Source organism: Xenopus tropicalis, chromosome 7 (genome assembly GCF_000004195.4).
Source record: "Xenopus tropicalis strain Nigerian chromosome 7, UCB_Xtro_10.0, whole genome shotgun sequence".
Taxonomy (NCBI): domain Eukaryota; kingdom Metazoa; phylum Chordata; class Amphibia; order Anura; family Pipidae; genus Xenopus; species Xenopus tropicalis.
The window spans coordinates 130,667,577-130,692,980 of record NC_030683.2 but is presented as its reverse complement, the minus strand read 5'-3'; the positions used below and the strand labels follow the sequence as shown (position 1 = coordinate 130,692,980).

General features: G+C 47.7%; 1 protein-coding gene across 3 annotated transcripts; it reads left to right on the top strand.

Moving 5' to 3' along the window:
- The first annotated feature begins 2,987 nt into the window (after nucleotides 1-2,987).
- On the top strand, nucleotides 2,988-8,232 carry klhdc7a (kelch domain containing 7A). Of its 3 annotated transcripts, none has more exons than XM_031905870.1 (2): nucleotides 2,988-4,223; nucleotides 4,371-8,232. In XM_031905870.1, the coding sequence occupies exons 1-2, from the start codon at nucleotides 3,201-3,203 to the stop codon at nucleotides 6,429-6,431; spliced, it is 3,084 nt and encodes a 1,027-aa protein (XP_031761730.1). In that variant the 5' UTR covers nucleotides 2,988-3,200; the 3' UTR covers nucleotides 6,432-8,232. The 3 variants fall into 3 exon arrangements, with proteins under 3 accessions (XP_031761730.1, XP_017945769.2, XP_017945768.2); XM_018090280.2 differs by having other exon boundaries at nucleotides 2,989-3,863; nucleotides 3,936-8,232; XM_018090279.2 differs by having other exon boundaries at nucleotides 2,990-8,232.
- Nucleotides 8,233-25,404: the final 17,172 nt, after the last annotated feature.

Sequence of the window (25,404 nt, the reverse complement as noted above, 5' to 3'; positions counted from 1 at the left end):
GAAATGAGAGCAGGGCAGGCAGTAACCCTTCCAACACTTTCCCCTGTCTCTGCCCCTATATATTAGGTACCTACCTAGTGCTACCACCCCTATTTCTGTAGGGAAATGAGAGCAGGGCAGGCAGTAACCCTTCCAACACTTTCCCCTGTCTCTGCCCCTATATATTAGGTACCTACCTAGTGCTACCAACCCCTATTTCTGTAGGGAATGAGAGCAGGGCAGGCAGTAACCCTTCCAACACTTTCCCCTGTCTCTGCCCCTATATATTAGGTACCTACCTAGTGCTACCAACCCCTATTTCTGTAGGGAAATGAGAGCAGGGCAGGCAGTAACCCTTCCAACACTTTCCCCTGTCTCTGCCCCTATATATTAGGTAGGTACCTAGTCCCTATACAGATAGACAACAGGAGCAGGATGTGACTGCGTAAGAGACACAATACGTGATACAATACAATGTGACAGTAGCCGGAGTCACAAGATCCTCTCTCTATTCCCAGTCATGTGACGCAGGTGGCAGTTTGAGCTTGTGATACTGACAGATTGTTTCCCTGTGCTGCTGCTGCCACAGTCCCTCCCAAGCAGCCGTGAGAAACACAAGTAAACTGGGTGGGGGTAGAATTTGGAGAATGAAGCCCCCGTCTCTGCACAATAAGGTTTACCTATATGAATTGTGCTCACTATTTGCTCTCTGGTGTATTTGCTGTAGATATTCCGCCCCGCCCCATGAGCTAACACTCACTAAGCAGACAATGACGACACGTATTTGCCAGGCACACCGGCTGCCGTACTGAGTCGCTCTCAGCGCCCAATTATCATTTAATTCAGTCCCCGCTCGCCCCCTTTCATCTCTTCCTTCACTTTTTTTTCAAATAATTTATTTCGGCGAGCGCCGTCGGCCCCCGGGGGCCACATCCAGCCCCTTTTACATATGCAATTAGCGGGGCGCTTGGCCGGCGCGGGGAGTCCGACTCGTTAGAAATGAGATTTTGATACTAAACAAATATCTGCTTTTTGGAATCAATATCGGGCCCCGCCGTAGCCGAGGGGGCCACTTAATCACCGGGACCTGGGGGCTCGGCCTGCGCATTAGAATTCGCCGCCGTCCCTCTTTAATCGCCGTTCGTTACTTAAACAACAAATCTGTTCGTTTAACTGCGGCTTCATTTGTATTCGGGAGGGGAGTTTGTCCTGATTTGCAAACACTCCGATCCCTGTTTGTGTTTGGGCTCCGCTCGAGCTTTTAAAGGGGAAGTTGACCTAGAAATGAAGGTTGATAGGAAGCGGTAATGGAAGGAGCAGCTTTCCCCCCGTCTCTCACCCATTACCCCATGGACTGCCGGGCCTAGTCAGCTGACCACCCCCCCCAAGGCCAGTCCTTTCCCCCCACCCCGTGCCTTAAGCAACGTTTCAATTGGTCTTCATTTTTTATTTCTTATAGTTTTTGATCTGTTTGGCTTTTTAGTCTGACTCTTTGCAGCTTTTAAATGGGGGTCACTGACCCCGGCACAGGGTCGGACTGTGGGGGGTGAAGGGCCCACCAGGGCCCTGCAGGTGCCCCCGCCGGCCACATCACCTAACCTGCCCCCCCCCCGCAGGGGCCCCCCTAACCCCCCTCACTGGGCCCCCCCACCCAACGTCCTCCCCCGAGCGCCGGCAAGGGTCAGGTCTGGCCCGCCTGGGCCCACCAGGATTTTTCCCTGCCCCGGCAGCCAAACCCTATTGCTCTGTGAGGCTCCAGTTTTATTGTTATTGTTACTTTTTATTCCTTACCTTTCTATTCAGCCCCTCCCCTATTCATATATCAGCCTCTCATTCAAACCCCTCCCTGGTTGCTAAGGTCATTTGAGCCCTAGCAACAGGATAACTGACCCCGGCAGCCAAACCCTATTCCTCTGTGAGGCTCCAGTTTTATTGTTAATGTTACTTTTTATTCCTTATCTTTCTATTCAGCCCCTCTACTATTATTTTACCATCTTCTCATTCAAACTGATCCCTGTCGCTAAGGTAATTTGGACCCTAGCAACCAGACAGCTGCTGAAACGCCAAACTGCAGAGCTGCTGAACAAAAAGTGAAATAACTAAAAAAACAACAATAAAAAATGAAGACCAATTGCAAACTGTCTCAGAATATTACTCTCTACATTATACTAAAAGTTAACTCATAGTCCTGGTTGTTGCTGAACTACAATTAGCAGCACCCCACAACAGCTTAAGCAACATGACAGCTCCCACTCTTGTGTAAGTGCAGAAATACAGAAATAAGCCCCTCCCTTTCCTCCAAAGACCACCAATCACAGCAAAATTCCTACCTTGTCCTTTTTAATACCAGTATGGCAGCAGCGCTGAATCAGAGAGCGGTCGCTTGAAAGGGGTTGGTCACCTTTGAGTTAAATTTTAGTTTTAGACAATTTTCAATTGGTCTTTTTTTTTATTTGTAGCTTTTTAGTTATTTCACTATGTTCAGCAGCTCTGCAGTTTGGAGTTTCAGCAGCTGGTTGCTAGGGTCCGAATTACCGTAGCGACCGGGAAGCAGTTTAAATGAGGGACTGGTTTATGAATAGGGGAGGGGCTGAATAGAAAGATAAGGAATAAAAAGTAACAATAACAATAAAACTGGAGCCTCACAGAGCAATAGGGTTTGGCTGCCGGGGTCAGTTATGCTGTTGCTAGGGCTCAAATTACCTTAGCAACCACGGAGTGGTTTGATTGAGAGGCTGGTATATGAATAGGGGAGGGGCTGAATAGAAAGATAAGGAATAAAAAGTAACAATAACAATAAAACTGGAGCCTCACAGAGCAATAGGGTTTGGTTGCCGGGGTCAGTGACCCCCATTTAAGAGATTAAAAACTATAAGAAATAAAGACCAATTGAAAAGTTGCTTAGAATAGGCCATTCTATAACATACTAAAGGGTAACCGCCCCTTTAAGAGGCAGCTCTGTACATACAGTGCAGGGAGTTATTTACCTGACAAACAAAAGCCTCTGAGTCACGTCGTTTCCAGGATTATTTACCCTTTAGCCCTTCCCTCCGACCCGAAATGTGCAAAAGTGCATGAAAGTCAGAACCCCCAGTGCACTTGATCGGCCTGCGCGGCTGGATTCTCGGCGCTGCCCGGGGGTGCAGATGGGACCGGTTCTGGGCAGAGGGTAATTACGGGCATTCCTGACATTCCTCGGCGCTGGGGGTTGATATGTTATAATGATTAACAAGGTGTGTGACAGCCAGGGCTGGCAGTTGGACATGCAGCTGGTAGGGAAGCTGGCACTCACTGCCACGGCCGCCCTGATTTTGGCTTTGGCCTTCAGGTTCTACAAGTCCAGGGTCCATGAGAGAAGTGGGGCGGCCGATGGCGGCGGCGGGGGGCACAGCGGGTACCAAGACGTTGCAGGTGGGGATCACCTAAACGACGAAACCAATCAACTTCGCCGCAGGGGTGTAAGGAGAAACCTGCACGGTGATGTTACCTCCTCTGCTGGGAGTCAGCGCCCCGCCGGGGATCCTCTCACCGCACAAGAATCTGAAGGGGGGCCCATAGGTGGATACCAAATACCAGATGTAATCAGCGCCGGCCAATCCGACTTAAACAACCAGAGTCCGGAAACAGGAGACATTGCACTCAGTGGCCACGAATGTCACCGGGAGAGTCACCAAGGGCTCGGCTGCTCCGGCAGAGAGGTCTGTAATGGGAATGGGACAATCAGGGACAATGGGGGTTTTGGGGTTGTACAACCAGGAAAGGATTCCGGCAAAGATATTTCTGTTGGGACAATCAGGGACAATGCGGGTTCAAAGAGTCTTCCAATTGATTCTGCCAAAGATATCCATGATGGAAAAGGATCTGGGACAATCAGGGACAATGCGGATTTAGGGACTGTACAATCACTAAAGGATTCCGGCAAAGGCATTTCTGTTGGGACAATCAGGGACAATGAGGATTTAGGGACTGTACAATCACTAAAGGATTCCGGCAAAGGCATTTCTGTTGGGACAATCAGGGACAATGAGGATTTAGGGACTGTACAATCACTAAAGGATTCCGGCAAAGGCATTTCTGTTGGGACAATCAGGGACAATTCAGATTCAAAGAGTCTTCCAATTGATTCTGCCAAAGATGGAAAAGGATCTGGGACAATCAGGGACAATGCAGATCCTGGGACTGTACAATCACTAAAGGATTCTGGCAAAGATATTTCTGATGTAAAGGAAACTGGGACAATCAAGGGCAATGCCAACTGTGAGTCTGGCAAGAAAATCTGTGATGGAAAAGGATCTGGAACAATCAGGGACAATGTAGATTCTGGGACTGTTCAAACACTAAATGATTCTGGCAAAGATATTTCTGATGTAAAGGGAATTGGGACAATCAAGGCCAATGCCAAGTGTGGGAATATACAATCTCTTCAAGGTTTTGTCAAAGATATCTGTGATGAGTTTGGAATTGGGACAATCAGAGACAATTCAGATTCTGAGAACATACAGCTCCCGAATGATTCTGGCAATGATATCTGTGATGGAAAAGGTATTGGGGCAACCAAGGACAATACTAGTTCTGGGATCATACAAACTGTAACAGAGTCCATCAGACCCTGCAAAGAAAAGGGAATTGGGACAATCGGGGACAATTCAGATTCTGAGAACCTCAGAATAAATAATCTCAAAGACACTGGAGATGGAAAAGTAGAAAAGACAACTGTGGACCACGTGGATTCTGGGGATTTACAACCAGTGAGAGAGTCCGGCAAAGACCCCATTGATGAGACAGAAAATGGGACAATCTGGGACAACCACAGGCAGGATCCAGAAGTAACGACTGCCAATGTAGATTCTGGGAGTCTGATACAGGACCTACAGTCCAGTTCTGGGATCAGTTTGGCGCTGAATGAGAACCATAAGACTATGCAGGAAGTCCATCGCTTCTCCTCTGTGTCCCGGGTGGTGGTGGAGGAGAACATCATCGGGGAGAGGCAAGTGGAGGAGTCTAGAACCTCTCCCAGAAGTGCCGGCCTGAGAGGGAAGGTCTATGAGTACCACATAGAATCCACCTCAGAGACCGTGTCCCCAGAGAAACATTTCAAATTCCGGGCCTCGGTGTCCCCCTCTAAATGCCCTCAAGCAGGGCAACAAGACAACCAAGAGGTCAAGGTGGGTCAAGGCCAGGATCATGGTGGGGTTTTGGGGCCAAAACTGGGACAATTCAGTGCTGATTTATTCACCGTCAGTCAAGAGTCTCTGGAAGCCAAGGGTAACTCTACTCCATCTGGTTTAATATCTCCTCTACGTAGTCTTGCCCCAAAGGGGGCATTAAATACAAAGCCATCCAAAGGCAATTCTGTTTTTCACGTTTCCCTCAGCCCAGAATCCACTTTCGATGTCCATCTCGGTCTGGAGAACTGTTTGGAGGTTCTCAGCTTGGCCAAGAAACATGACCTTGATGTCCTCAAGACAGCGGCCTACAAGGTCATGAGCGACAACTATCTAGATGTTCTTCAGAACCCTTCCGTCTACGGGCGCCTCCATGCTGCCGAGAGGGATCTGATCCTTGAGAAGAGGATGAGGGGTAGGAGGTACGTTGTTGTGGCTGATGTTGACACCATGGGGTACTCGGTTCCAGGAGACAGCACCCTCAGTTATTATGACAGTGACCGGGACTCATGGCACCTACTTTGTCCAATGCCACCGGAGGCGGTCAGTAGAGCCTGCTCCATGGCCACCATGTTTAATTATATTTTTATCGTGCTGGGGTGCCAAGGACTAGAGAGGGAAATGAAACCGTCCCAACGTGTTGTCTGCTACAACCCGGTGACTGGCCAATGGCAGGACATCTGCCCCTTGAATGAAGCCAGGCCTCACTGCAAGCTGGTGGAGCTCGATGGCTACCTCTACGCCATTGGTGGGGAATGTCTTCATACGGTAGAGCGCTATGACCCACGGCAGAACCGCTGGAGTTATGTAGCTCCTCTTCCCAACGACACCTTTGCAGTTGCCCATATGGCCACCTCCTACGATGATGAGATCTATGTGACCGGAGGCACCATCCGGTATCTGCTTCTGAGGTACCAACGTAGGGACAACACCTGGAAAAGCAGCGTCATCACTGGCAGCAAGGACCGTACCACCGAGTTGGTGGCGGCCAATAATTTCCTCTATCGGTTCGACGTGAATCGCAGTGTGGGCATCAGTGTGCACCGCTGTAGTGTCCGCGCCCGGATTTGGTATGAATGTGCCACCTATGCCATGCCGTACCCCCTGCCCTTCCAGTGCGCGGTGGTTGATAATAACATTTATCTCATCAGTAGGAACTTTCACTTGAGGTTCCTCACCGACGACATCTCCCCACGGTTCATGGAAGACAATCTAAAGACACTGCCTTGCCCGAAGGGGCTTTTGTCACCTCTTGTGCTTGTTCTGCCAGGGGTGGACTCCCAGTAAGAACAGTATGTGGCAACTTGGGTTATGGCCATGGCTAATGTTAATCCCACACATTCTACAGTGTAAAATGGCATCTGGTTGCTACCGTCAGTGACGATAGCAACAAGAAAACTGACTGATTTTAATGGTAGGTTATTGCTATATTATTTATTTTACTAGTTCTGGTTGATAGGGTCACACGGGGCTGCCCTTGAGGGGTGCCGGGGTTCTGTAGTCAAGGACCCTGTGAAAGAGGGGGGGGCAAATGTGAAAAGGAGTGGTTGGGGTTTGGCTGACAGTGGGCAGGGTCTTGGCATAATGGGGCGTGGATTTAGTGGGGGCCCATTCTACTTGTTGGAAAAAGGGGGGTCCTGAGAGCCATTTGTGGGTTGCAAGGGGCGGGGCCACGGTTTGGTGGGTTGTGGGCAGGGCCTTGGCATAATGAGGCATGGGTGGGACGGATCCAAGGGGGCTGCTGGGATAACAAATTGCCCCGTTCCGGGTGGGGTCCTATGACTATTGGGTGGGGTCCTATGACTTTCGGGTGGGGTCCCATGACTTTCGGGTGGGGTCCCATGACTTTCGGGTGGGGTCCCATGACTTTCGGGTGGGGTCCTATGACTTTCGGATGGGGTCCTATGACTTTCGGATGGGGTCCTATGATTTTCGGGTGGGGTCCTATGACTTTCGGGTGGGGTCCTATGACTATTGATTGAAGCCCTGAAGTCACTGAGCCTAGAAACCAAACGGAAGCTTCTGTTCCAAAGTTTATGGCTCCCTCTATGGGTATCAAACTGAAAAATACATTTTGGGTTGAACTTCCCCTTTAAAATCAGAAAAGTGTTTTTGTGTGTGTAACATATATGTATATATATAAATGAAGAGCCTATGCACCAATTCTATTTGTTGTATTAGCGCATTACCTAGAGCAGCCAATCAGAAAGCTGCTCTTATTAATCTATCTGCATTGGCCCAATGAAAGCTACAAGCTGAGTAGCCGGAAGGGCAGAGAAGTCAGATATTGCCCCCCCCGCAGGCGGCGGATTTCAACTTTATCCCACTTTGATTGAGACCAGGTAACTGTCACGCCGACGCCATAAAACCCAAAGAAAATTCACGGAGTTAATTATTCCCTGTCTGCCGCGGCAATTGTCTTGACAAACGGCGAGAAATAAAGCGTAACGTCGGCCGGGCCCCGTGCATTCCCAATGAGGGATCTCGCTGCTCTTTGTATCCAGGCACAGAAACTTTTATAACGCATATATTCCGTATGCAGGAAGGCACACGCAAAACTCGTAAATCCTCCGCTGCCGCCGCCGCGAAAATACCAGAATTCCCAGTAATTGCCTCCCATTTGTCCACTAATTCACAGATATGACTGGCTGACTGTTAAATACATGATCATTATATTTCATTTCAAAAAAGTGTCACTCATTACCTGCCAGGCAGGATTTTTTAGATATTAAAGGGAAAGTAAACCCCAAAAAAATCATTAGGAACTTTATTTAATTTAATTGATGATCTGTGTCTCTTTTTTTTCCGCTGGAGGGTTAAAGTTCCACAACATCTGGGTGGTTGTGGGTTTCCCCACCCTGTTACAGTCCTGAATGACAAAAGCAAAGGCCTTAGTTATCCTAATAAATCATCAGGAACTTTATTTAATTTAATTGATCATCTGTGTCTCTTTCTTTCCGCTAGGGGTTAAAGTTCCACAACATCTGGGCGGTTGTGGGTTTCCCCACCCTGTTAGGATTCTGAATGACAAAAGCAAAGGTCTTAGTTATCCTAATAAATCATTAGGAACTTTATTTAATTTAATTGATGATCTGTGTCTCTTTCTCTTTTTTTATCCTAATAAATCATTAGGAACTTTATTTAATTTAATCGATGAACTGTGTCTCTTTTTTTTCTGATGGGGGTTAAAGTTCCACAACATCTGGGCGGTTGTGGGTTTCCCCACCCTGTTAGGATTCTGAATGACGAGCAATGACTTTAGTTATTTAGATAATTGTTGGTTTCAGAATTTTGGTTTAACTTCACCTTTAATACAAAAATCACTTAATCGCTTAAATACAGCAGCAGCTTGTGTGGCTTCACCCGGATTTATATAAATCACACGTAATAAAGGTCACACCCAACCTTAATCCGTAGGATCGCACTGAACAGAGACATTAAAGGGGAACTGACCCCACAGATATGAAAACTGTTCCCTGGTTGCTAGGCTCCCTCTTACCCTAGCAACAGGCAGCTGCAAAGAAGTATTATTATATTATAATAAATGCTGAACTTTCTACACCAAATATTTATGGATTTATTTGTTATTTTCTGCTTCTGGAAATAAGAATCTCCATTCACATTTCATTTGCTCAGGGGGAAAGCTCCGAGGATCGTAACACAGAATAGAGTCGGGGGGGTCACTGTGTGATAATAATAATATAGAGATAGGAAATTGTTCCTTCTCTGTATATTTGTATTTATACATATGGGTAGGGGGTGCCATAGTGTTTCCCTTAGACAGTACAGTATGGGGGTACAGCTTATTGTGTGCCCAGAACATTCCTTCTCTGTATATTTGTATTTATACATATGGGTAGGGGTGCCATAGTGTTTCCCTTAGACAGTACAGTATGGGGGTACAGCTTATTGTGTGCCCAGAACATTCCCTCTCTGTATATTTGTATTTATACATATGGGTAGGAGGTGCCATAGTGTTTCCCTTAGACAGTACAGTATGGGGGTACAGCTTATTGTGTGCCCAGAACATTCCTTCTCTGTATATTTGTATTTATACATATGGGTAGGGGGTGCCATAGTGTTTCCCTTAGACAGTACAGTATGGGGGTACAGCTTATTGTGTGCCCAGAACATTCCCTCTCTGTATATTTGTATTTATACATATGGGTAGGAGGTGCCATAGTGTTTCCCTTAGACAGTACAGTATGGGGGTACAGCTTATTGTGTGCCCAGAACATTCCCTCTCTGTATATTTGTATTTATACATATGGGTAGGGGGTGCATAGTGTTTCCCTTAGACAGTACAGTATGGGGGTACAGCTTATTGTGTGCCCAGAACATTCCCTCTCTGTATATTTGTATTTATACATATGGGAGGGAGGTGCCATAGTGTTTCCCTTAGACAGTACAGTATGGGGGTACAGCTTATTGTGTGCCCAGAACATTCCTTCTCTGTATATTTGTATTTATACATATGGGTAGGAGGTGCCATAGTGTTTCCCTTAGACAGTACAGTATGGGGGTACAGCTTATTGTGTGCCCAGAACATTCCTTCTCTGTATATTTGTATTTATACATATGGGTAGGGGGTGCCATAGTGTTTCCCTTAGACAGTACAGTATGGGGGTACAGCTTATTGTGTGCCCAGAACATTCCTTCTCTGTATATTTGTATTTATACATATGGGTAGGGGGTGCCATAGTGTTTCCCTTAGACAGTACAGTATGGGGGTACAGCTTATTGTGTGCCCAGAACATTCCTTCTCTGTATATTTGTATTTATACATATGGGTAGGAGGTGCCATAGTGTTTCCCTTAGACAGTACAGTATGGGGGTACAGCTTATTGTGTGCCCAGAACATTCCTTCTCTGTATATTTGTATTTATACATATGGGTAGGGGGTGCCATAGTGTTTCCCTTAGACAGTACAGTATGGGGGTACAGCTTATTGTGTGCCCAGAACATTCCCTCTCTGTATATTTGTATTTATACATATGGGTAGGGGGTGCCATAGTGTTTCCCTTAGACAGTACAGTATGGGGGTACAGCTTATTGTGTGCCCAGAACATTCCTTCTCTGTATATTTGTATTTATACATATGGGTAGGGGGTGCCATAGTGTTTCCCTTAGACAGTACAGTATGGGGGTACAGCTTATTGTGTGCCCAGAACATTCCTTCTCTGTATATTTGTATTTATACATATGGGTAGGAGGTGCCATAGTGATTCCCTTTTCTTACACCCTGCCCATTCAAACACAATGTAACTCCCCGGAGGATACGATTCCTCTCCCCAACCTGCTGGGTGTCGGTGAGTAATAACATTCTGAAGTCTTTTCCCTATTTACCATTGTCCCCTCCCATCTGACTTCTCACCGCCGCCACGTCTCATACTTTCACTTTTCAACTATCTTTAAAGGGGTGGGATCACCTTTACACTAACTGTCAGTATGTTATAGAATAACCTATAACTTTTCAATTGGTCTTCATTATTTATTTGTTATAGCTTCTTCTGACTCTTTCCAGCTTTCAAATGGGGGTCACTGACCCCGGCAGCCAAACCCTATTGCTCTGTGAGGCTCCAGTTTTATTGTTATTGTTACTTTTTATTCCTTATCTTTCTATTCAGCCCCTCTACTATTCATATATCAGCCTCTCGCTCAAACCACTCCCTGGTTGCTAAGGTAAACTGGACCCTAGCAACCAAATAACTGCTGAAACTTCAAACTGGAGAGCTTGTGAATATATATATATATCATCTACATAACCAATGTCCTATTTAATAGGAGGGAGCTTCCCATTCTATAGTTCACTGAATATCTGGGAATGACATTTGGCCCCTGATTATCTCTCGTGTTAATGACTAAAACCATTGGTTTCTATACAGTTTTTCTATTATCTCCTGTGTAACCATGTGCCCTATTGCCCTCACCTTGATTGGCTGCTCCCCTGGCTACACAGCTGCTTATTTATATAAACTGTAATATGTATGTGTATAAATACAAATATACAGAGAGGGAATGTTCTGGGCACACAATAAGCTGTACCCCCATACTGTACTGTCTAAGGGAAACACTATGGCACCCCCTACCCATATGTATAAATACAAATATACAGAGAAGGAATGTTCTGGGCACACAATAAGCTGTACCCCCATACTGTACTGTCTAAGGGAAACACTATGGCACCTCCTACCCATATGTATAAATACAAATATACAGAGAAGGAATGTTCTGGGCACACAATAAGCTGTACCCCCATACTGTACTGTCTAAGGGAAACACTATGGCACCCCCTACCCATATGTATAAATACAAATATACAGAGAGGGAATGTTCTGGGCACACAATAAGCTGTACCCCCATACTGTACTGTCTAAGGGAAACACTATGGCACCCCCTACCCATATGTATAAATACAAATATACAGAGAAGGAATGTTCTGGGCACACAATAAGCTGTACCCCCATACTGTACTGTCTAAGGGAAACACTATGGCACCCCCTACCCATATGTATAAATACAAATATACAGAGAAGGAATGTTCTGGGCACACAATAAGCTGTACCCCCATACTGAGAGGAGGTGTGTGTGTGAGCTCCAGACTGTGAGGGTTTCCCAGGCCCTTTTTGGGTCTGGGAGGAGTGTTTTTTTACCTGCAAACCTTGCAGGTTGTGAGGATTTCTCTCAGGAGATTTCTTTATTTTTTTTTTTTCTCCTGCATTTTCCCCAAAAACATTTCCTCCAAAAAATGAGGAAGAAAGTTGTGGTAACTCCGGGTAAAGGAGTGAGGATCTGCCTGAGATCCAGCAGGAAGGCTGCTCCCCCCAATCTGGCAGCAGCGGCTGAGAGCAGTGAGGTGCGCAAGGAGGTGAAGGCCATGGCTAAAAGTGACAAAGAAGGAGAAAGTACCGGCACGTGCGGCGTTCCATCTGTAATGGAGGTCCCTGAGCGAGCGAACACCCTGGACGACCAAGCCGAGGTTACTGCAGAGAGTTGCAGTTCTGCTGCGGAAAATGGCAGTTCTGTTGCTGGGAGCTGCAGTTCAGAGGCAAGCCAGGAAGCTGCTGCAAGGCATGCTGGGACCCAGGAGGGAAGTGCTGCAGGCTGCGAGGCAGCCATGGAGAGTGCTGAGGCCGCAGGCTGTGTGGCTATGGAAGTGGCTGAGGAGGCGCTGAGAGAGAGTTCTGAGACTGCTGCAATGGCCCAGGTAGGAGCAATGCACCTGTGTGATGGGGGAGAGACAGCTGCTAGCAATGGCGCTGGGAAGCCAGAGACTGTGGGCTCAGCTGGGCCCAATCAGACCCAGATCATCAGGGCTCTGAGAGACATCAGTATTCTGGAGGAGAAAAGGAACATTTTGGAGGGGAGTATAGACAATATGGTGGCTGGACTGGGGGCCCTTAGGGGGGCACAGAGAGCAAAAGCTATTCAAAAAATTGCTTATTTAAATAAAGACTTGGAGGACATTGAAAGTAACATTACCGGGGTTCTGGCAGTTATAGAGCCCTGGAGAGAGCTTTATCATAACCGCAGGAGGTTCCAGGAAATGGAGAGAAACCAACTGAAAAAGGTTTTGAAAGACTCTTTTGCTTTTCCTAAAGGGACTGTGACTCCTGCGGGTGGGAATGGGGGTCCGTCATGTGCGGATTCCTGGGATCCACTGACTAATTCTTTGCCATGCAATAATGTTAATACTGTGAGTGTGTCTGGTGGGAGTGTGCCTCATGTGAGTGGGCAGTGTAACACGGCTGCTGGGAGTACTGGCATAGCTGCTGGGAGTACTGGTATAGCTGCTGGGAGTGCTGGTATGGCTGCTGGGAGTGCTGGTATGGCTGCTGGGAGTACTCATACGGCTACTGGGAGTGCTGACATGGCTACTGGGAGTACTGGCGCGGCTGCTGGGAGTACTCATATGGCTGCTGGGAGTACTGGCATGGCTGCTGGGAGTACTGACATGGCTGCTGGGAGTACTAATATGGCTGCAGGGAGTACTGACATGACTGCACCACTGACTGATAAAACCGTATGTGATGCTGCAGCAAGAGTGGGTGAAAGTGGTGCCACAGAGGGTGCAGGGAATCCCCCTGTAAATACCGAGAGTGAAGGGGCACAAGGGAGGAGAGGTGCCTGGGACGGTAAGAGACTGTTTCAGCAGAATGTCTCTATGGCGGGTGAGAGTGCGGCCAGTAGGAGGAAGAATGTAGTGAAGATCAAGTGGGAGAAGGAGAGGGGTGAGTTCCCGGGGCGCAGGTTTGTGGGCAGGAATCTCATCAAACAGTCCCTGGGTTTTACCCCTGCAGACGTAAGTGGGCTGATAAGTGTCACAGACACTGAGTTTGATCTTGGCTTCAAACTGTCTCAGGGGTTGGATGATTTCTGGCGCAGGTATGAGGGTAAAAAAGGTGCCCCAGAGTGGGAGGGGTTTAGGGTGACCCCAGTCTCCAGGCCCGACACCAAGACAGTCACCATCATGTTTAAGACTGAGTCTGTGCACCCGGATGACGTGCTGATCTGGCTAAAGAGACAGTGTACCGTTCTGTCCCCCTTCACCCCACTGTATGATGAGGAGGGTTTCTGGGTAGGAGGGTGGAAGGTGCAGGTCAAACTGCACATGAATCTCCATGTCCCCAAGCACCTCCCCAATTCCTTTTTTATTGGGAAGGACAGGGGCGTTTGTTTCTACCCCGGCCAACCCAGGGTGTGTTTCAAGTGCGGATCAAACAGGCACTTTGCAGTTAAATGCACAGTTCTAAAGTGCGCCCTCTGTGGTGAGACTGGGCACCCCAGTAAGGAATGCCAGAAAATCCGCTGCAATTTGTGCTTGAAGTTAGGCCACGCCCACAGCTCTTGCCCCGACGCATGGCACAATATGGTGGCAGAATGTTCTAATTTGGAGGAGGAAATGAGCCTCTCAATGGAACTTCTGGAGGAAGGGGATCAAACCTCAGAGGTAGTGGAACCAGAGAGGGAGGCTGTGCAGCCTGAATCCTCTGCCCCAGTTACTAAGGTGATGAGCGGGGCACAAAGGAGGTTACCCAAGGGGAACAGTGGGAAAAAGGAAGGAGAGCAGAGGGTCAGTAAGCCTAGAGGAGAAGGGGAGTGGAGTGTGGCGGGGGGAAAATCCTCAGAGAAAAATAAAAACATTCCCCCAAAAATGACGGTAGCAACAGACAACAGATTTGTCCTGCCAGATGGTAAAACCTGGGGGGATCTCGCTGAGGAAGAGGAGGAGAGGCTGCGGGAGGAGGAGAGGAAAGAGGAGAGGAAAGAGGAGAGGAAGGCTAGGGCCTTGGCAAAGAAGGACAGGAAAAAAAGAGAGAGGAAAGAGAGTGGGGAGGAGAGTCAGGAGGCAGAGTCCCCAGGGGAGGAGCTGGTGGTTGACCTGGAGGGGGCAGAGAGTACCCCAAAAGTTCAGGTGAAAAGAAGGGGTGATGAAGGGGTTGGTGGTAGGCAGAAGCAAAACAAGACCTAATGATGGATCATCCTATCCCATTCCTTACAGCCAATGTCTGTAGCATTAAGAATAAGAAGACCAGATTTTTGGCTTTTGATTTTTTTAGAAAGGTGGAGGCTGAAATCCTTTTCTTGCAGGAGACCAGGCTCACAACCAGAAGTGAGATTTTTGAAGCCAAAAGAGATTGGTGGCATGGGCCCTCCTTTTGGTCTATTGCTGAGGAGCCGGCAGGAGGGGTAGGAATACTTTTCAAAAATGTTCAGGGGTTGGAGATTAAAAAAATCATAGAAATCCAGGTTGGGCGTTGTTTGATGCTTGACATTGTATTCCAAGGGAATCTGATCAGATTGATCAATGTGTATGGCCCCCAGGGGCCCTCAGAGAGAAGGGAACTCTTATTAGAGATCAAACCGTACCTGTATACATCAAGTCCAGTCATTTTGGCAGGGGACTTCAACCAAGTCCTGAGGGCAGTAGACAGGACTGGCAGATTCTGTAAATATGAGGGTTCATTTATGAATAAGTTGGCTGAGGATGCGGGTTTAGTAGATGTGGCCACATGGGGGGGTCGGGCAGGCAAACATACGTATTTCTGTGGGCAGAGAAGCAGCAGAATAGATATGATTTTTGTTAAGAAAGGTGAATCCTTTACAGAGGTCTGTGAGAAGGCCGTTGAGTTCTCAGATCACTCGGTACTCTCCTTTCTGTATGGTATGCGGAACCAGCCCAAGATTGGGAGGGGTTTATGGAGACTTGATGTAGGTTCCCTGGAAGGAGAACAGGCAGAACAATCTTTTGAGGATCTGCTGCTGGTGCAGATATCAAAGGTTGAGCTGTATGATTCTCTATCTGTATGGTGGGATGCAGCCAAGGATTCTTTCCGGTCCCTCTTCAAGTCTATCTCTTATAAAAAAGGGAGGGAGAAGGAGAGGAGGTACCAGTCCTTAAGAAAGGAGCTAGAGGTCTGTATTTCGGAAGGGGAGGGGGCTGAAAAGCGAAACCGACTCAAGCAACTGATCAGGCAACATCAGTACAGCCGGTACAAGTCTTTGGTTCTGGAAAGAGACTATGGGGCTTCTGTTTGCCCAGATCCTTGCCAGAACTGCAAAGAGGTTGTTGAGAAAAAGCTGGTTGAGGGTCTTTATGACTCCCAGGGTCATTTTCATAAGTCAAGGGAGGGGATCTTGGAAGCCGTTAGATCTTACTATGTTGGGCTTTTCAGGGAAAGAGTTTTGGATAAGGGAAAGACCGAGGCTTTCTTGAAGGCAACCCCAGGTCCCAATGCTGATCATTTGGATTTTTCCACTTTGGAAGCAGAAATAACACTGGAAGAGGTGATTCAGGCCATAGACAAACAGCAAAAGAAAAAGGCCCCAGGGCCTGATGGTCTAACAGCTGAGTTTTACAAAAGATTTAAAGACAGACTTGCTCCTGTTCTTGTTGAAGTCTTCAATGAGAGTTTGGAGAAGGGTAGTCTTCCTCCCTCTATGGGATACTCTTCCTTGATCCTGCTTTCAAAGGGGAAGGACTCAAGGCATGTTGAGAATTGGAGGCCCATTGCTCTTCTTAACACTGACAGAAAGATTCTTGCAAGAATTCTCTTTTCAAGGCTAAGTAAGTTTGCTGGCACTTTACTATCTTCTTTTCAGTACTGCACAGTGGAGGGACGTAGCATTTTTGGAGCAGTCCTTACAATAAGAGAGGCCTTAGAGAGGTGCAAAGTCCATAAATGGGGAAAGTATCTCCTGACCTTGGACCAAGCAAAGGCTTTTGATAAAGTTAATCACCAATACCTATGGGCTGCTTTGCTGAAATACGGCATTCCGGGTCAGTTTGTCAGATGGTTACAGACTTTGTATCAAGGGGCAAGAAGCTTTCCATTGATTAATGGTTGGAGAGGCAAAGACTTTGAGGTGGGAGCAGGGGTAAGACAGGGGTGCCCTCTCAGTCCACTTTTGTATGTGTTTGCTCTGGACCCTTTCCTAAGAGCATTACAGCATAGTGCATTGGAGGGTGTTCGGTTTCCCTTGAGTCAGCCCTTTAAGTTAGTAGCCTACGCGGATGATGTGACCATTGTTCTGTCTAGACCAGAGGAGGCGTCTATGGTAATGGAGCACATCAGAAGCTACTCAGAGGCCTCTGGGTCTCTTGTCAACCAAGAAAAATCGGAAGCTTTTTGGGTCTTAGAGGAAGAGCCGGGTTTCCAACTAAAAGACTTCCCTGTAGCCCCAGAGAGGATTAAGATCTTGGGTGTAAAATTTGGGAAGGGCGATGATGCAAAGGCAAATTGGGATGAGAAACTGAATGCCTGTGCAGCAAAGGTTCAGCGATGGAAGGCTTGGAGGCTGACCTATAGGGAAAGGATTAACGTTATCAAGTCTTTCTTGGTCCCTCTGCTTCTGTTTGTCTCTCATATCTTCTTGTTGCCAGAATCTTTCTACGCAAGAGTCCACAGTCTGTTCTTCCAAATGCTCTGGGGGAGCAGACTGAACCCAGTGAAAAGGGGAGTAACTTTCCTGCAGAGAAAGGAGGGAGGTTTGGGCATGCTGTGCCCGGTGGCTTTCTTCTGTGTCATATTCCTCAAATGTAACCTTGGGGGTATGGCTCAGGGGAATGACTCTCTGTGGGAGAGCAGTATTAGGGCCTGGGTATCGCCTTTTATCAAGGACTGGCTGCTCAATGATAGGCTGAAGAGTGTCCGGATAAGAGGAGGTTGTGTCCCACCCCATGTAGCTCAGGCCTTGAAGCTCATTAGGAAGTGGCACATAGGGATGGAGGAACTCAAGTCTGCCCCTAGGAAAAACATTTATTTCAGGATTTTGGAGGTTTTCTTTTGTGTTCCCCTTGCTCTGAGAGACTGCACGAGCGAGACCCTGGCTCTGAGCCTAAAGTTCCTAAACAGTAAGAGACTGCCCAAAAAGTTTCAGGATAACGCTTGGCTCTCCCTCCAGGGGAAACTGTTTGTCAGGGGGAACCTACGGTATCTGAATGTGGGGGACAGGGAATGCCCCTGGGGCTGTGGCACGGATGAGACCCAGGAGCACTTTCTGTTAGACTGTGTCATTACCAAGAGCCTCAAATCTTCCCTGGCAAATACTTTACACTTGGGTTTTTTGGAGAACTTGAATTATACGGAGATGGCGTACGGGATAGTGGGGCGTGAGTGTGCTGGCGCGGTAACTACGGAAACCCTGTATCTTATAATATCTGTTATGCGCTATTATCTGTGGCATATGCGCTGCAAGTTAACCCTCAGTCAGAAGAGAGAAGCAGTGGGGCAAGTCACAGGGGCAATTGTAAGGGAACTTGCTTTCATTAAATCCAGAGAGACTGAGCGAAAGGCAGAGAATGTTGCACTCTGGGTAAATGTACATTTTCATTTGTGATTCTTCTTTGCTTCTGAATTTCATTGAGTAAAAATGTGATGCATTTTTGTTTGCTTTTCTGTTTCTGAAATGTTTATATTTTACTTGTAATGTTTTTACTTTCAATAAAATCCCTACCCATATGTATAAATACAAATATACAGAGAAGGAATGTTCTGGGCACACAATAAGCTGTACCCCCATACTGTACTGTCTAAGGGAAACACTATGGCACCCCCTACCCATATGTATAAATACAAATATACAGAGAGGGAATGTTCTGGGCACACAATAAGCTGTACCCCCATACTGTACTGTCTAAGGGAAACACTATGGCACCCCCTACCCATATGTATAAATACAAATATACAGAGAAGGAATGTTCTGGGCACACAATAAGCTGTACCCCCATACTGTACTGTCTAAGGGAAACACTATGGCACCTCCTACCCATATGTATAAATACAAATATACAGAGAAGGAATGTTCTGGGCACACAATAAGCTGTACCCCCATACTGTACTGTCTAAGGGAAACACTATGGCACCCCCTACCCATATGTATAAATACAAATATACAGAGAGGGAATGTTCTGGGCACACAATAAGCTGTACCCCCATACTGTACTGTCTAAGGGAAACACTATGGCACCCCCTACCCATATGTATAAATACAAATATACAGAGAAGGAATGTTCTGGGCACACAATAAGCTGTACCCCCATACTGTACTGTCTAAGGGAAACACTATGGCACCTCCTACCCATATGTATAAATACAAATATACAGAGAAGGAATGTTCTGGGCACACAATAAGCTGTACCCCCATACTGTACTGTCTAAGGGAAACACTATGGCACCCCCTACCCATATGTATAAATACAAATATACAGAGAGGGAATGTTCTGGGCACACAATAAGCTGTACCCCCATACTGTACTGTCTAAGGGAAACACTATGGCACCCCCTACCCATATGTATAAATACAAATATACAGAGAAGGAATGTTCTGGGCACACAATAAGCTGTACCCCCATACTGTACTGTCTAAGGGAAACACTATGGCACCCCCTACCCATATGTATAAATACAAATATACAGAGAAGGAATGTTCTGGGCACACAATAAGCTGTACCCCCATACTGTACTGTCTAAGGGAAACACTATGGCACCCCCTACCCATATGTATAAATACAAATATACAGAGAAGGAATGTTCTGGGCACACAATAAGCTGTACCCCCATACTGTACTGTCTAAGGGAAACACTATGGCACCCCCTACCCATATGTATAAATACAAATATACAGAGAAGGAATGTTCTGGGCACACAATAAGCTGTACCCCCATACTGTACTGTCTAAGGGAAACACTATGGCACCCCCTACCCATATGTATAAATACAAATATACAGAGAAGGAATGTTCTGGGCACACAATAAGCTGTACCCCCATACTGTACTGTCTAAGGGAAACACTATGGCACCCCCTACCCATATGTATAAATACAAATATACAGAGAAGGAATGTTCTGGGCACACAATAAGCTGTACCCCCATACTGTACTGTCTAAGGGAAACACTATGGCACCCCCTACCCATATGTATAAATACAAATATACAGAGAGGGAATGCTCTGGGCACATAATAAGCTGTACCCTCCTAACTTATAATAATTGCTCATTATTGATTAATTAGGCGGTTCCGTTTGCATGAGCTAATTATGAAGATCATGAATCTAATTCTAATAGTGTTTTGCCAGATTCTCGACAAATTGTGAGTTCATTTATCTTGACCGTTTTTCGTCTTTCTTTCTTGGGGGAAAAGCCGTTAATAAACGAATGAGTTTGACGTCTGTTCCTTAATTACCGGCGGAATTGTCAATATAGAGATTTGAGGGTTGATGTTTCGCTTCTGGTAAAGATCCCGCGCCCAACGGGCGACTTTACGTCTTTCATGATCAATGGCGTTTTCTGCAAATAAAATCTATTTATGGAGCGATGTTAAACGTTACGGTTTCCGAGTGTAAATGTAAGCGCCCCCCCCCCCCGGGTCCGACGTACAAACAATAAATCAAAGTCAGAGGTGGAAGGGGAAGATTTATCTGCGTCCGGAGGCGGCGAAAAAATACTTCACCGAAATGCATCAAAGCCGAGAATCCCGCCGGCTGGAGCCGTGACGCTCCTGTCTAATAAAGATGAGGCATACTTGCCCTTTAACTTCCACAGGGCCTTTTGGGTTTAATGCAGGAAGAGGTGTAAATAAAGCAAATCCGATATAGGTTTTTAGCCTCCCCGATGATATACAACTTGTTTTATGGATAAAATCCGTATACAGGTCCGCCATCAGAAATCAAGGGGCCCCTCCTCCCACGCCCTGCCCCCCAATGGCCCCTCCCATCAGTACAAAGGACAGCCAGGGCCCCCTAAAACATTGGTTGCCAGGGCCCCCTAAAACATTGGTAGCCAGGGCCCCCCAGCATCCTCCAGTTACCCCCCTCCCCCGGTCCCCAGCTCCCACCAGAAACCTCCAGCTCCCCCCCCAGAGTACTTCCCAGCATCCTCCAGCTCCCACCCCCCCAAGCATCCTCCAGCTCCCCCCCCCAGAGTACTTCCCAGCATCCTCCAGCTCCCCCCCAGAGTACTTCCCAGCATCCTCCAGCTCCCCCCCCAGAGTACTTCCCAGCATCCTCCAGCTCCCACCCCCCCAAGCATCCTCCAGCTCCCCCCCAGAGTACTTCCCAGCATCCTCCAGCTCTCACCCCCCCAAGCATCCTCCAGCTCCCACCAGAAACCTCCAGCTCCCCCCTCCCCCCCAGAGTACTTCCCAGCATCCTCCAGCTCCCACCAGAAACCTCCAGCTCCCCCCCCAGAGTACTTCCCAGCATCCTCCAGCTCCCACCAGAAACCTCCAGCTCCCCCCTCCCCCCCAGAGTACTTCCCAGCATCCTCCAGCTAACATCCCTCCCTCCCCCACAAGCATCCTCCGGCTTCCCCTCAGCTCCCACCAGAATCCTCCTGCGGCTCCCCCTAGTATCCTCCAGCTCCACCCCCAGCCCCCTTTAAACCAACCATCGTCCCGGCCCGGCACAACAGTCCCCCCTGTGCCCCCCTGATGGCGGCCATGTCCATATAATGTTGGTTATGTGCTGTGAGACACAATTAAAAAGGCAAAAATAAAAAATGAAGAACTGATTGCTGCACAAACTAATACTAATCCCTTAAATCATTAGAATCAATAGAAATATTAACTAATAACGGATAATGATCAAGAATCAATAATCTATTGCTAAGGCCATATCCCCCAAATTCTTTGCCCTACGAAGCATGGACAACCCCCCTACCCCTCCTTCTTTCAGTAATAGAGATTTGATAGGACGGGTCCCTGAAAAATAGAAATATGTGGGTACCAAAGTTTATAATAAAAATGCTAAGTTTCTTTTATTTTTTAAATTAAAGTGGTAGTATAGAAGACTCAACTCTGTCATGGGTAGAAGGTTGACGGTTACTGTCTGATTTCCAACAACAACACGAGGGCTACAAGATAGGAAACACTGATATAAAATAGTACTGTTGCCGTCTTGCTTTAATGGTTCCATCTTGCCCAATCAGTTCTACTTTGCCCTACTGTCTCCATCTTGCCCTACGGTCCCCATCTTGCCCTACTGTCTCCATCTTGTCCTACTGTCTCCATCTTGTCCTACTGTCTCCATCTTGCCCTACTGTCCCCATCTTGCCCTACTGTCTCCATCTTGCCCTACTGACTCCATCTTGCCCTACAGTCTCCATCTTCCCCTACTGTCCCCATCTTGCCCTACTGTCTCCATCTTGTCCTACTGACTCCATCTTGCCCTACTGTCCCCATCTTGCCCTACTGTCTCCATCTTGCCCTACTGTCTCCATCTTGTTCTACTGACTCCATCTTGCCCTACTGTCTCCATCTTGCCCTACTGTCTCCATCTTGCCCTGCTGACTCCATCTTGCCCTACTGTCTCCATCTTGCCCTACTGTCCCCATCTTGCCCTACTGTCTCCATCTTGCCCTACTGTCCCCATCTTGCCCTACTGTCTCCATCATGTCCTACTGTCCCCATCTTGCCCTACTGTCCCCATCTTGCCCTACTGTCTCCATCTTGTCCGACTGTCCCCATCTTGCCCTACTGTCTCCATCTTGTCCTACTGTCCCCATCTTGCCCTACTGTCTCCATCTTGTCCTACTGTCCCCATCTTGCCCTACTGTCTCCATCTTGTCCTACTGTCTCCATCTTGCCTTACTGTCTCCATCTTGCCCTACTGTCTCCATCTTGCCCTACTGTCTCCATCTTGCCCTACTGTCCCCATCTTGCCCTACTGTCTCCATCTTGTCCTACTGACTCCATCTTGCCCTACTGTCTCCATCTTGCCCTACTGTCTCCATCTTGCCTTACTGTCTCCATCTTGCCCTACTGTCTCCATCTTGCCCTACTGTCTCCATCTTGCCCTACTGTCCCCATCTTGCCCTACTGTCTCCATCTTGCCCTACTGTCCCCATCTTGCCCTACTGTCTCCATCTTGCCCTACTGTCTCCATCTTGCCCTACTGTCTCCATCTTGCCCTACTGTCCCCATCTTGCCCTACTTTCTCCATCTTGCCCTACTGTCCCCATCTTGCCCTACTGTCTCCATCTTGCCCTACTGACTCCATCTTGCCCTACTGTCTCCATCTTGCCCTACGGTCCCCATCTTGCCCTACTGTCTCCATCTTGTCCTACTGTCTCCATCTTGTCCTACTGTCTCCATCTTGCCCTACTGTCCCCATCTTGCCCTACTGTCTCCATCTTGCCCTACTGACTCCATCTTGCCCTACTGTCTCCATCTTCCCCTACTGTCCCCATCTTGCCCTACTGTCTCCATCTTGTCCTACTGACTCCATCTTGCCCTACTGTCCCCATCTTGCCCTACTGTCTCCATCTTGCCCTACTGTCTCCATCTTGTCCTACTGACTCCATCTTGTCCTACTGACTCCATCTTGCCCTACTGTTTCCATCTTGCCCTGCTGACTCCATCTTGCCCTACTGTCTCCATCTTGCCCTACTGTCCCCATCTTGTCCTACTGTCTCCATCTTGCCCTACTGTCCCCATCTTGCCCTACTGTCCCCATCTTGCCCTACTGTCTCCATCTTGTCCTACTGTCTCCATCTTGCCCTACTGTCTCCATCTTGCCCTACTGTCCCCATCTTGCCCTACTGTCTCCATCTTGTCCTACTGACTCCATCTTGCCCTACTGTCTCCATCTTGCCCTACTGTCTCCATCTTGCCCTGCTGACTCCATCTTGCCCTACTGTCTCCATCTTGCCCTACTGTCCCCATCTTGCCCTACTGTCTCCATCTTGTCCTACTGTCTCCATCTTGCCCTACTGTCCCCATCTTGCCCTACTGTCTCCATCTTGTCCTACTGTCTCCATCTTGCCCTACTGTCTCCATCTTGCCCTGCTGTCTCCATCTCAACCTACTGCCCTACAATACCTGACATCCCCTCACTGTTACCCCAAGTTGCAGGGTACTGGGTTTGTCACACTAAGGTGGATATTTCCATGCCAAACAGTAATTGCACCAGGGGCAACAGGCAGTTCCCATGAGAGAGTTTGGCTGGTTTGATGTTTTGCTGCCACATTGGCCTAATAACAATGCAGAGCGAGTGCTTGGATATTGCCAAGTGGATTATTTCTAATAAATGTGATTTCATGCTTTAAAGAATTCCAAATGGAATATAAAATGAGGTTAAATATAGGAACACTTTCCCTTTAAAGCAAATTGTTTCCGTGTCAGGTATTGAGAAGCCAATAACGTAATGCGTCACGATGAGATTCCCAGTAACAAATGAGACTGTCAGACTGTTTGTTTAGCCACAGGCAAGTCATTTTGTATTTATCTGTTACACAATAAAGGGAAAGTGAATGCAAAGGGAGATGTGTTGGGTAAATATGGCCAAGGGAAAGAAATGTTGCTAAACAGTAAGGATAATCAAGTTCATATATAAAGCACCGTGGGAGCTGCCATACTGGAAGATAACATGGGCGGAACTGGAGCTGCTCCTTATTGCTCAGGTTTGTGAGGTGTGGCCTATGGAGTAAAGCAAGTCAGAAAAACATGGCCGACGTGCCTCTTCCAGCTCAACCTTGATAGATCAGCTGTAAAATCTTTATTGCTGGGTTTTATGGATTTGTGGCCAGGGGGGACGGGTCTTTGCATTATCCGCTGCCTATAAGGAGCTTTATGGCACCCAGGGGGGGCAACTACCGGGGGAGTAGGGGGTGCAGCTCCTCTAGCTATGCCACTGTCAGTTCCCTCCCTCTGCTGCACCCCAAAAGCTAATATCGGGGGGCGTACTCCTATCCAAAGCCTCAGTAATTAATATGCCCCTATAATTACCGCCTCTTTGTTCCGCCTTTGCCCAATGATTGGCTATAGCTATGTTCTACCCCTATACATTCTATTGTGCCCTAACTCTCCTGTGGCCCCACAAACCGGCACAATGCAAAGGGCCCGAGCGCTGACCCCCAATCTGTGGGCGTTTTATTCTGCAGAAACAGAGAAAAGAATGTTCTTTGCCTTTTCCCTGCTTCTCTCCTGCAGTTTAATGGCACAATGAGCAATTAGCGGGTTTGTTTGGGGGAGTTATTTACTGCGGCAGGTTAGAGGTAGCCGAGACTTTCGCATTATGTCACCGCGCCGCCTGTCTCCATCTTGCCCTACTGTCTCCATCTTGCCCTACTGTCTCCATCTTGCCCTACTGTCTCCATCTTGCCCTACTGTCTCCATCTTGCCCTACTGTCTCCATTTTGCCCTACTGTCTCAATCTTGTCCTACTGTCTCTATCTTGCCCTACTGTCTCCATCTTGCCCTACTGTCTCCATCTTGTCCTACTGTCTCTATCTTGCCCTACTGTCTCCATCTTGCCCTACTGTCTCCATCTTGCCCTACTGTCTCCATCTTGCCCTACTGTCTCCATCTTGCCCTACTGTCTCCATCTTGCCCTACTGTCTCCATCTTGCCCTACTGTCTCCATCTTGTCCTACTGTCTCCATCTTGCCCTACTGTCTCCATCTTGCCCTACTGTCTCCATCTTGCCCTACTGTCTCCATCTTGTCCTACTGTCTCCATCTTGCCCTACTGTCCCCATCTTGTCCTACTGTCTCCATCTTGCCCTACTGTCTCCATCTTGCCCTACTGTCTCCATCTTACCCTACTGTCTCCATCTTGTCCTACTGTCTCTATCTTGCCCTACTGTCTCCATCTCGCCCTACTGTCTCCATCTTGCCCTACTGTCTCCATCTTGCCCTACTGCCTCCATCTTGTCCTACTGTCCCCATCTTGCCCTACTGCCTCCATCTTGGCCTACTCTCTCCATCTTGCCCTACTGTCTCCATGGTGCCCTATTGTCTCTATCTTGCCCTCCTGTCTCCATC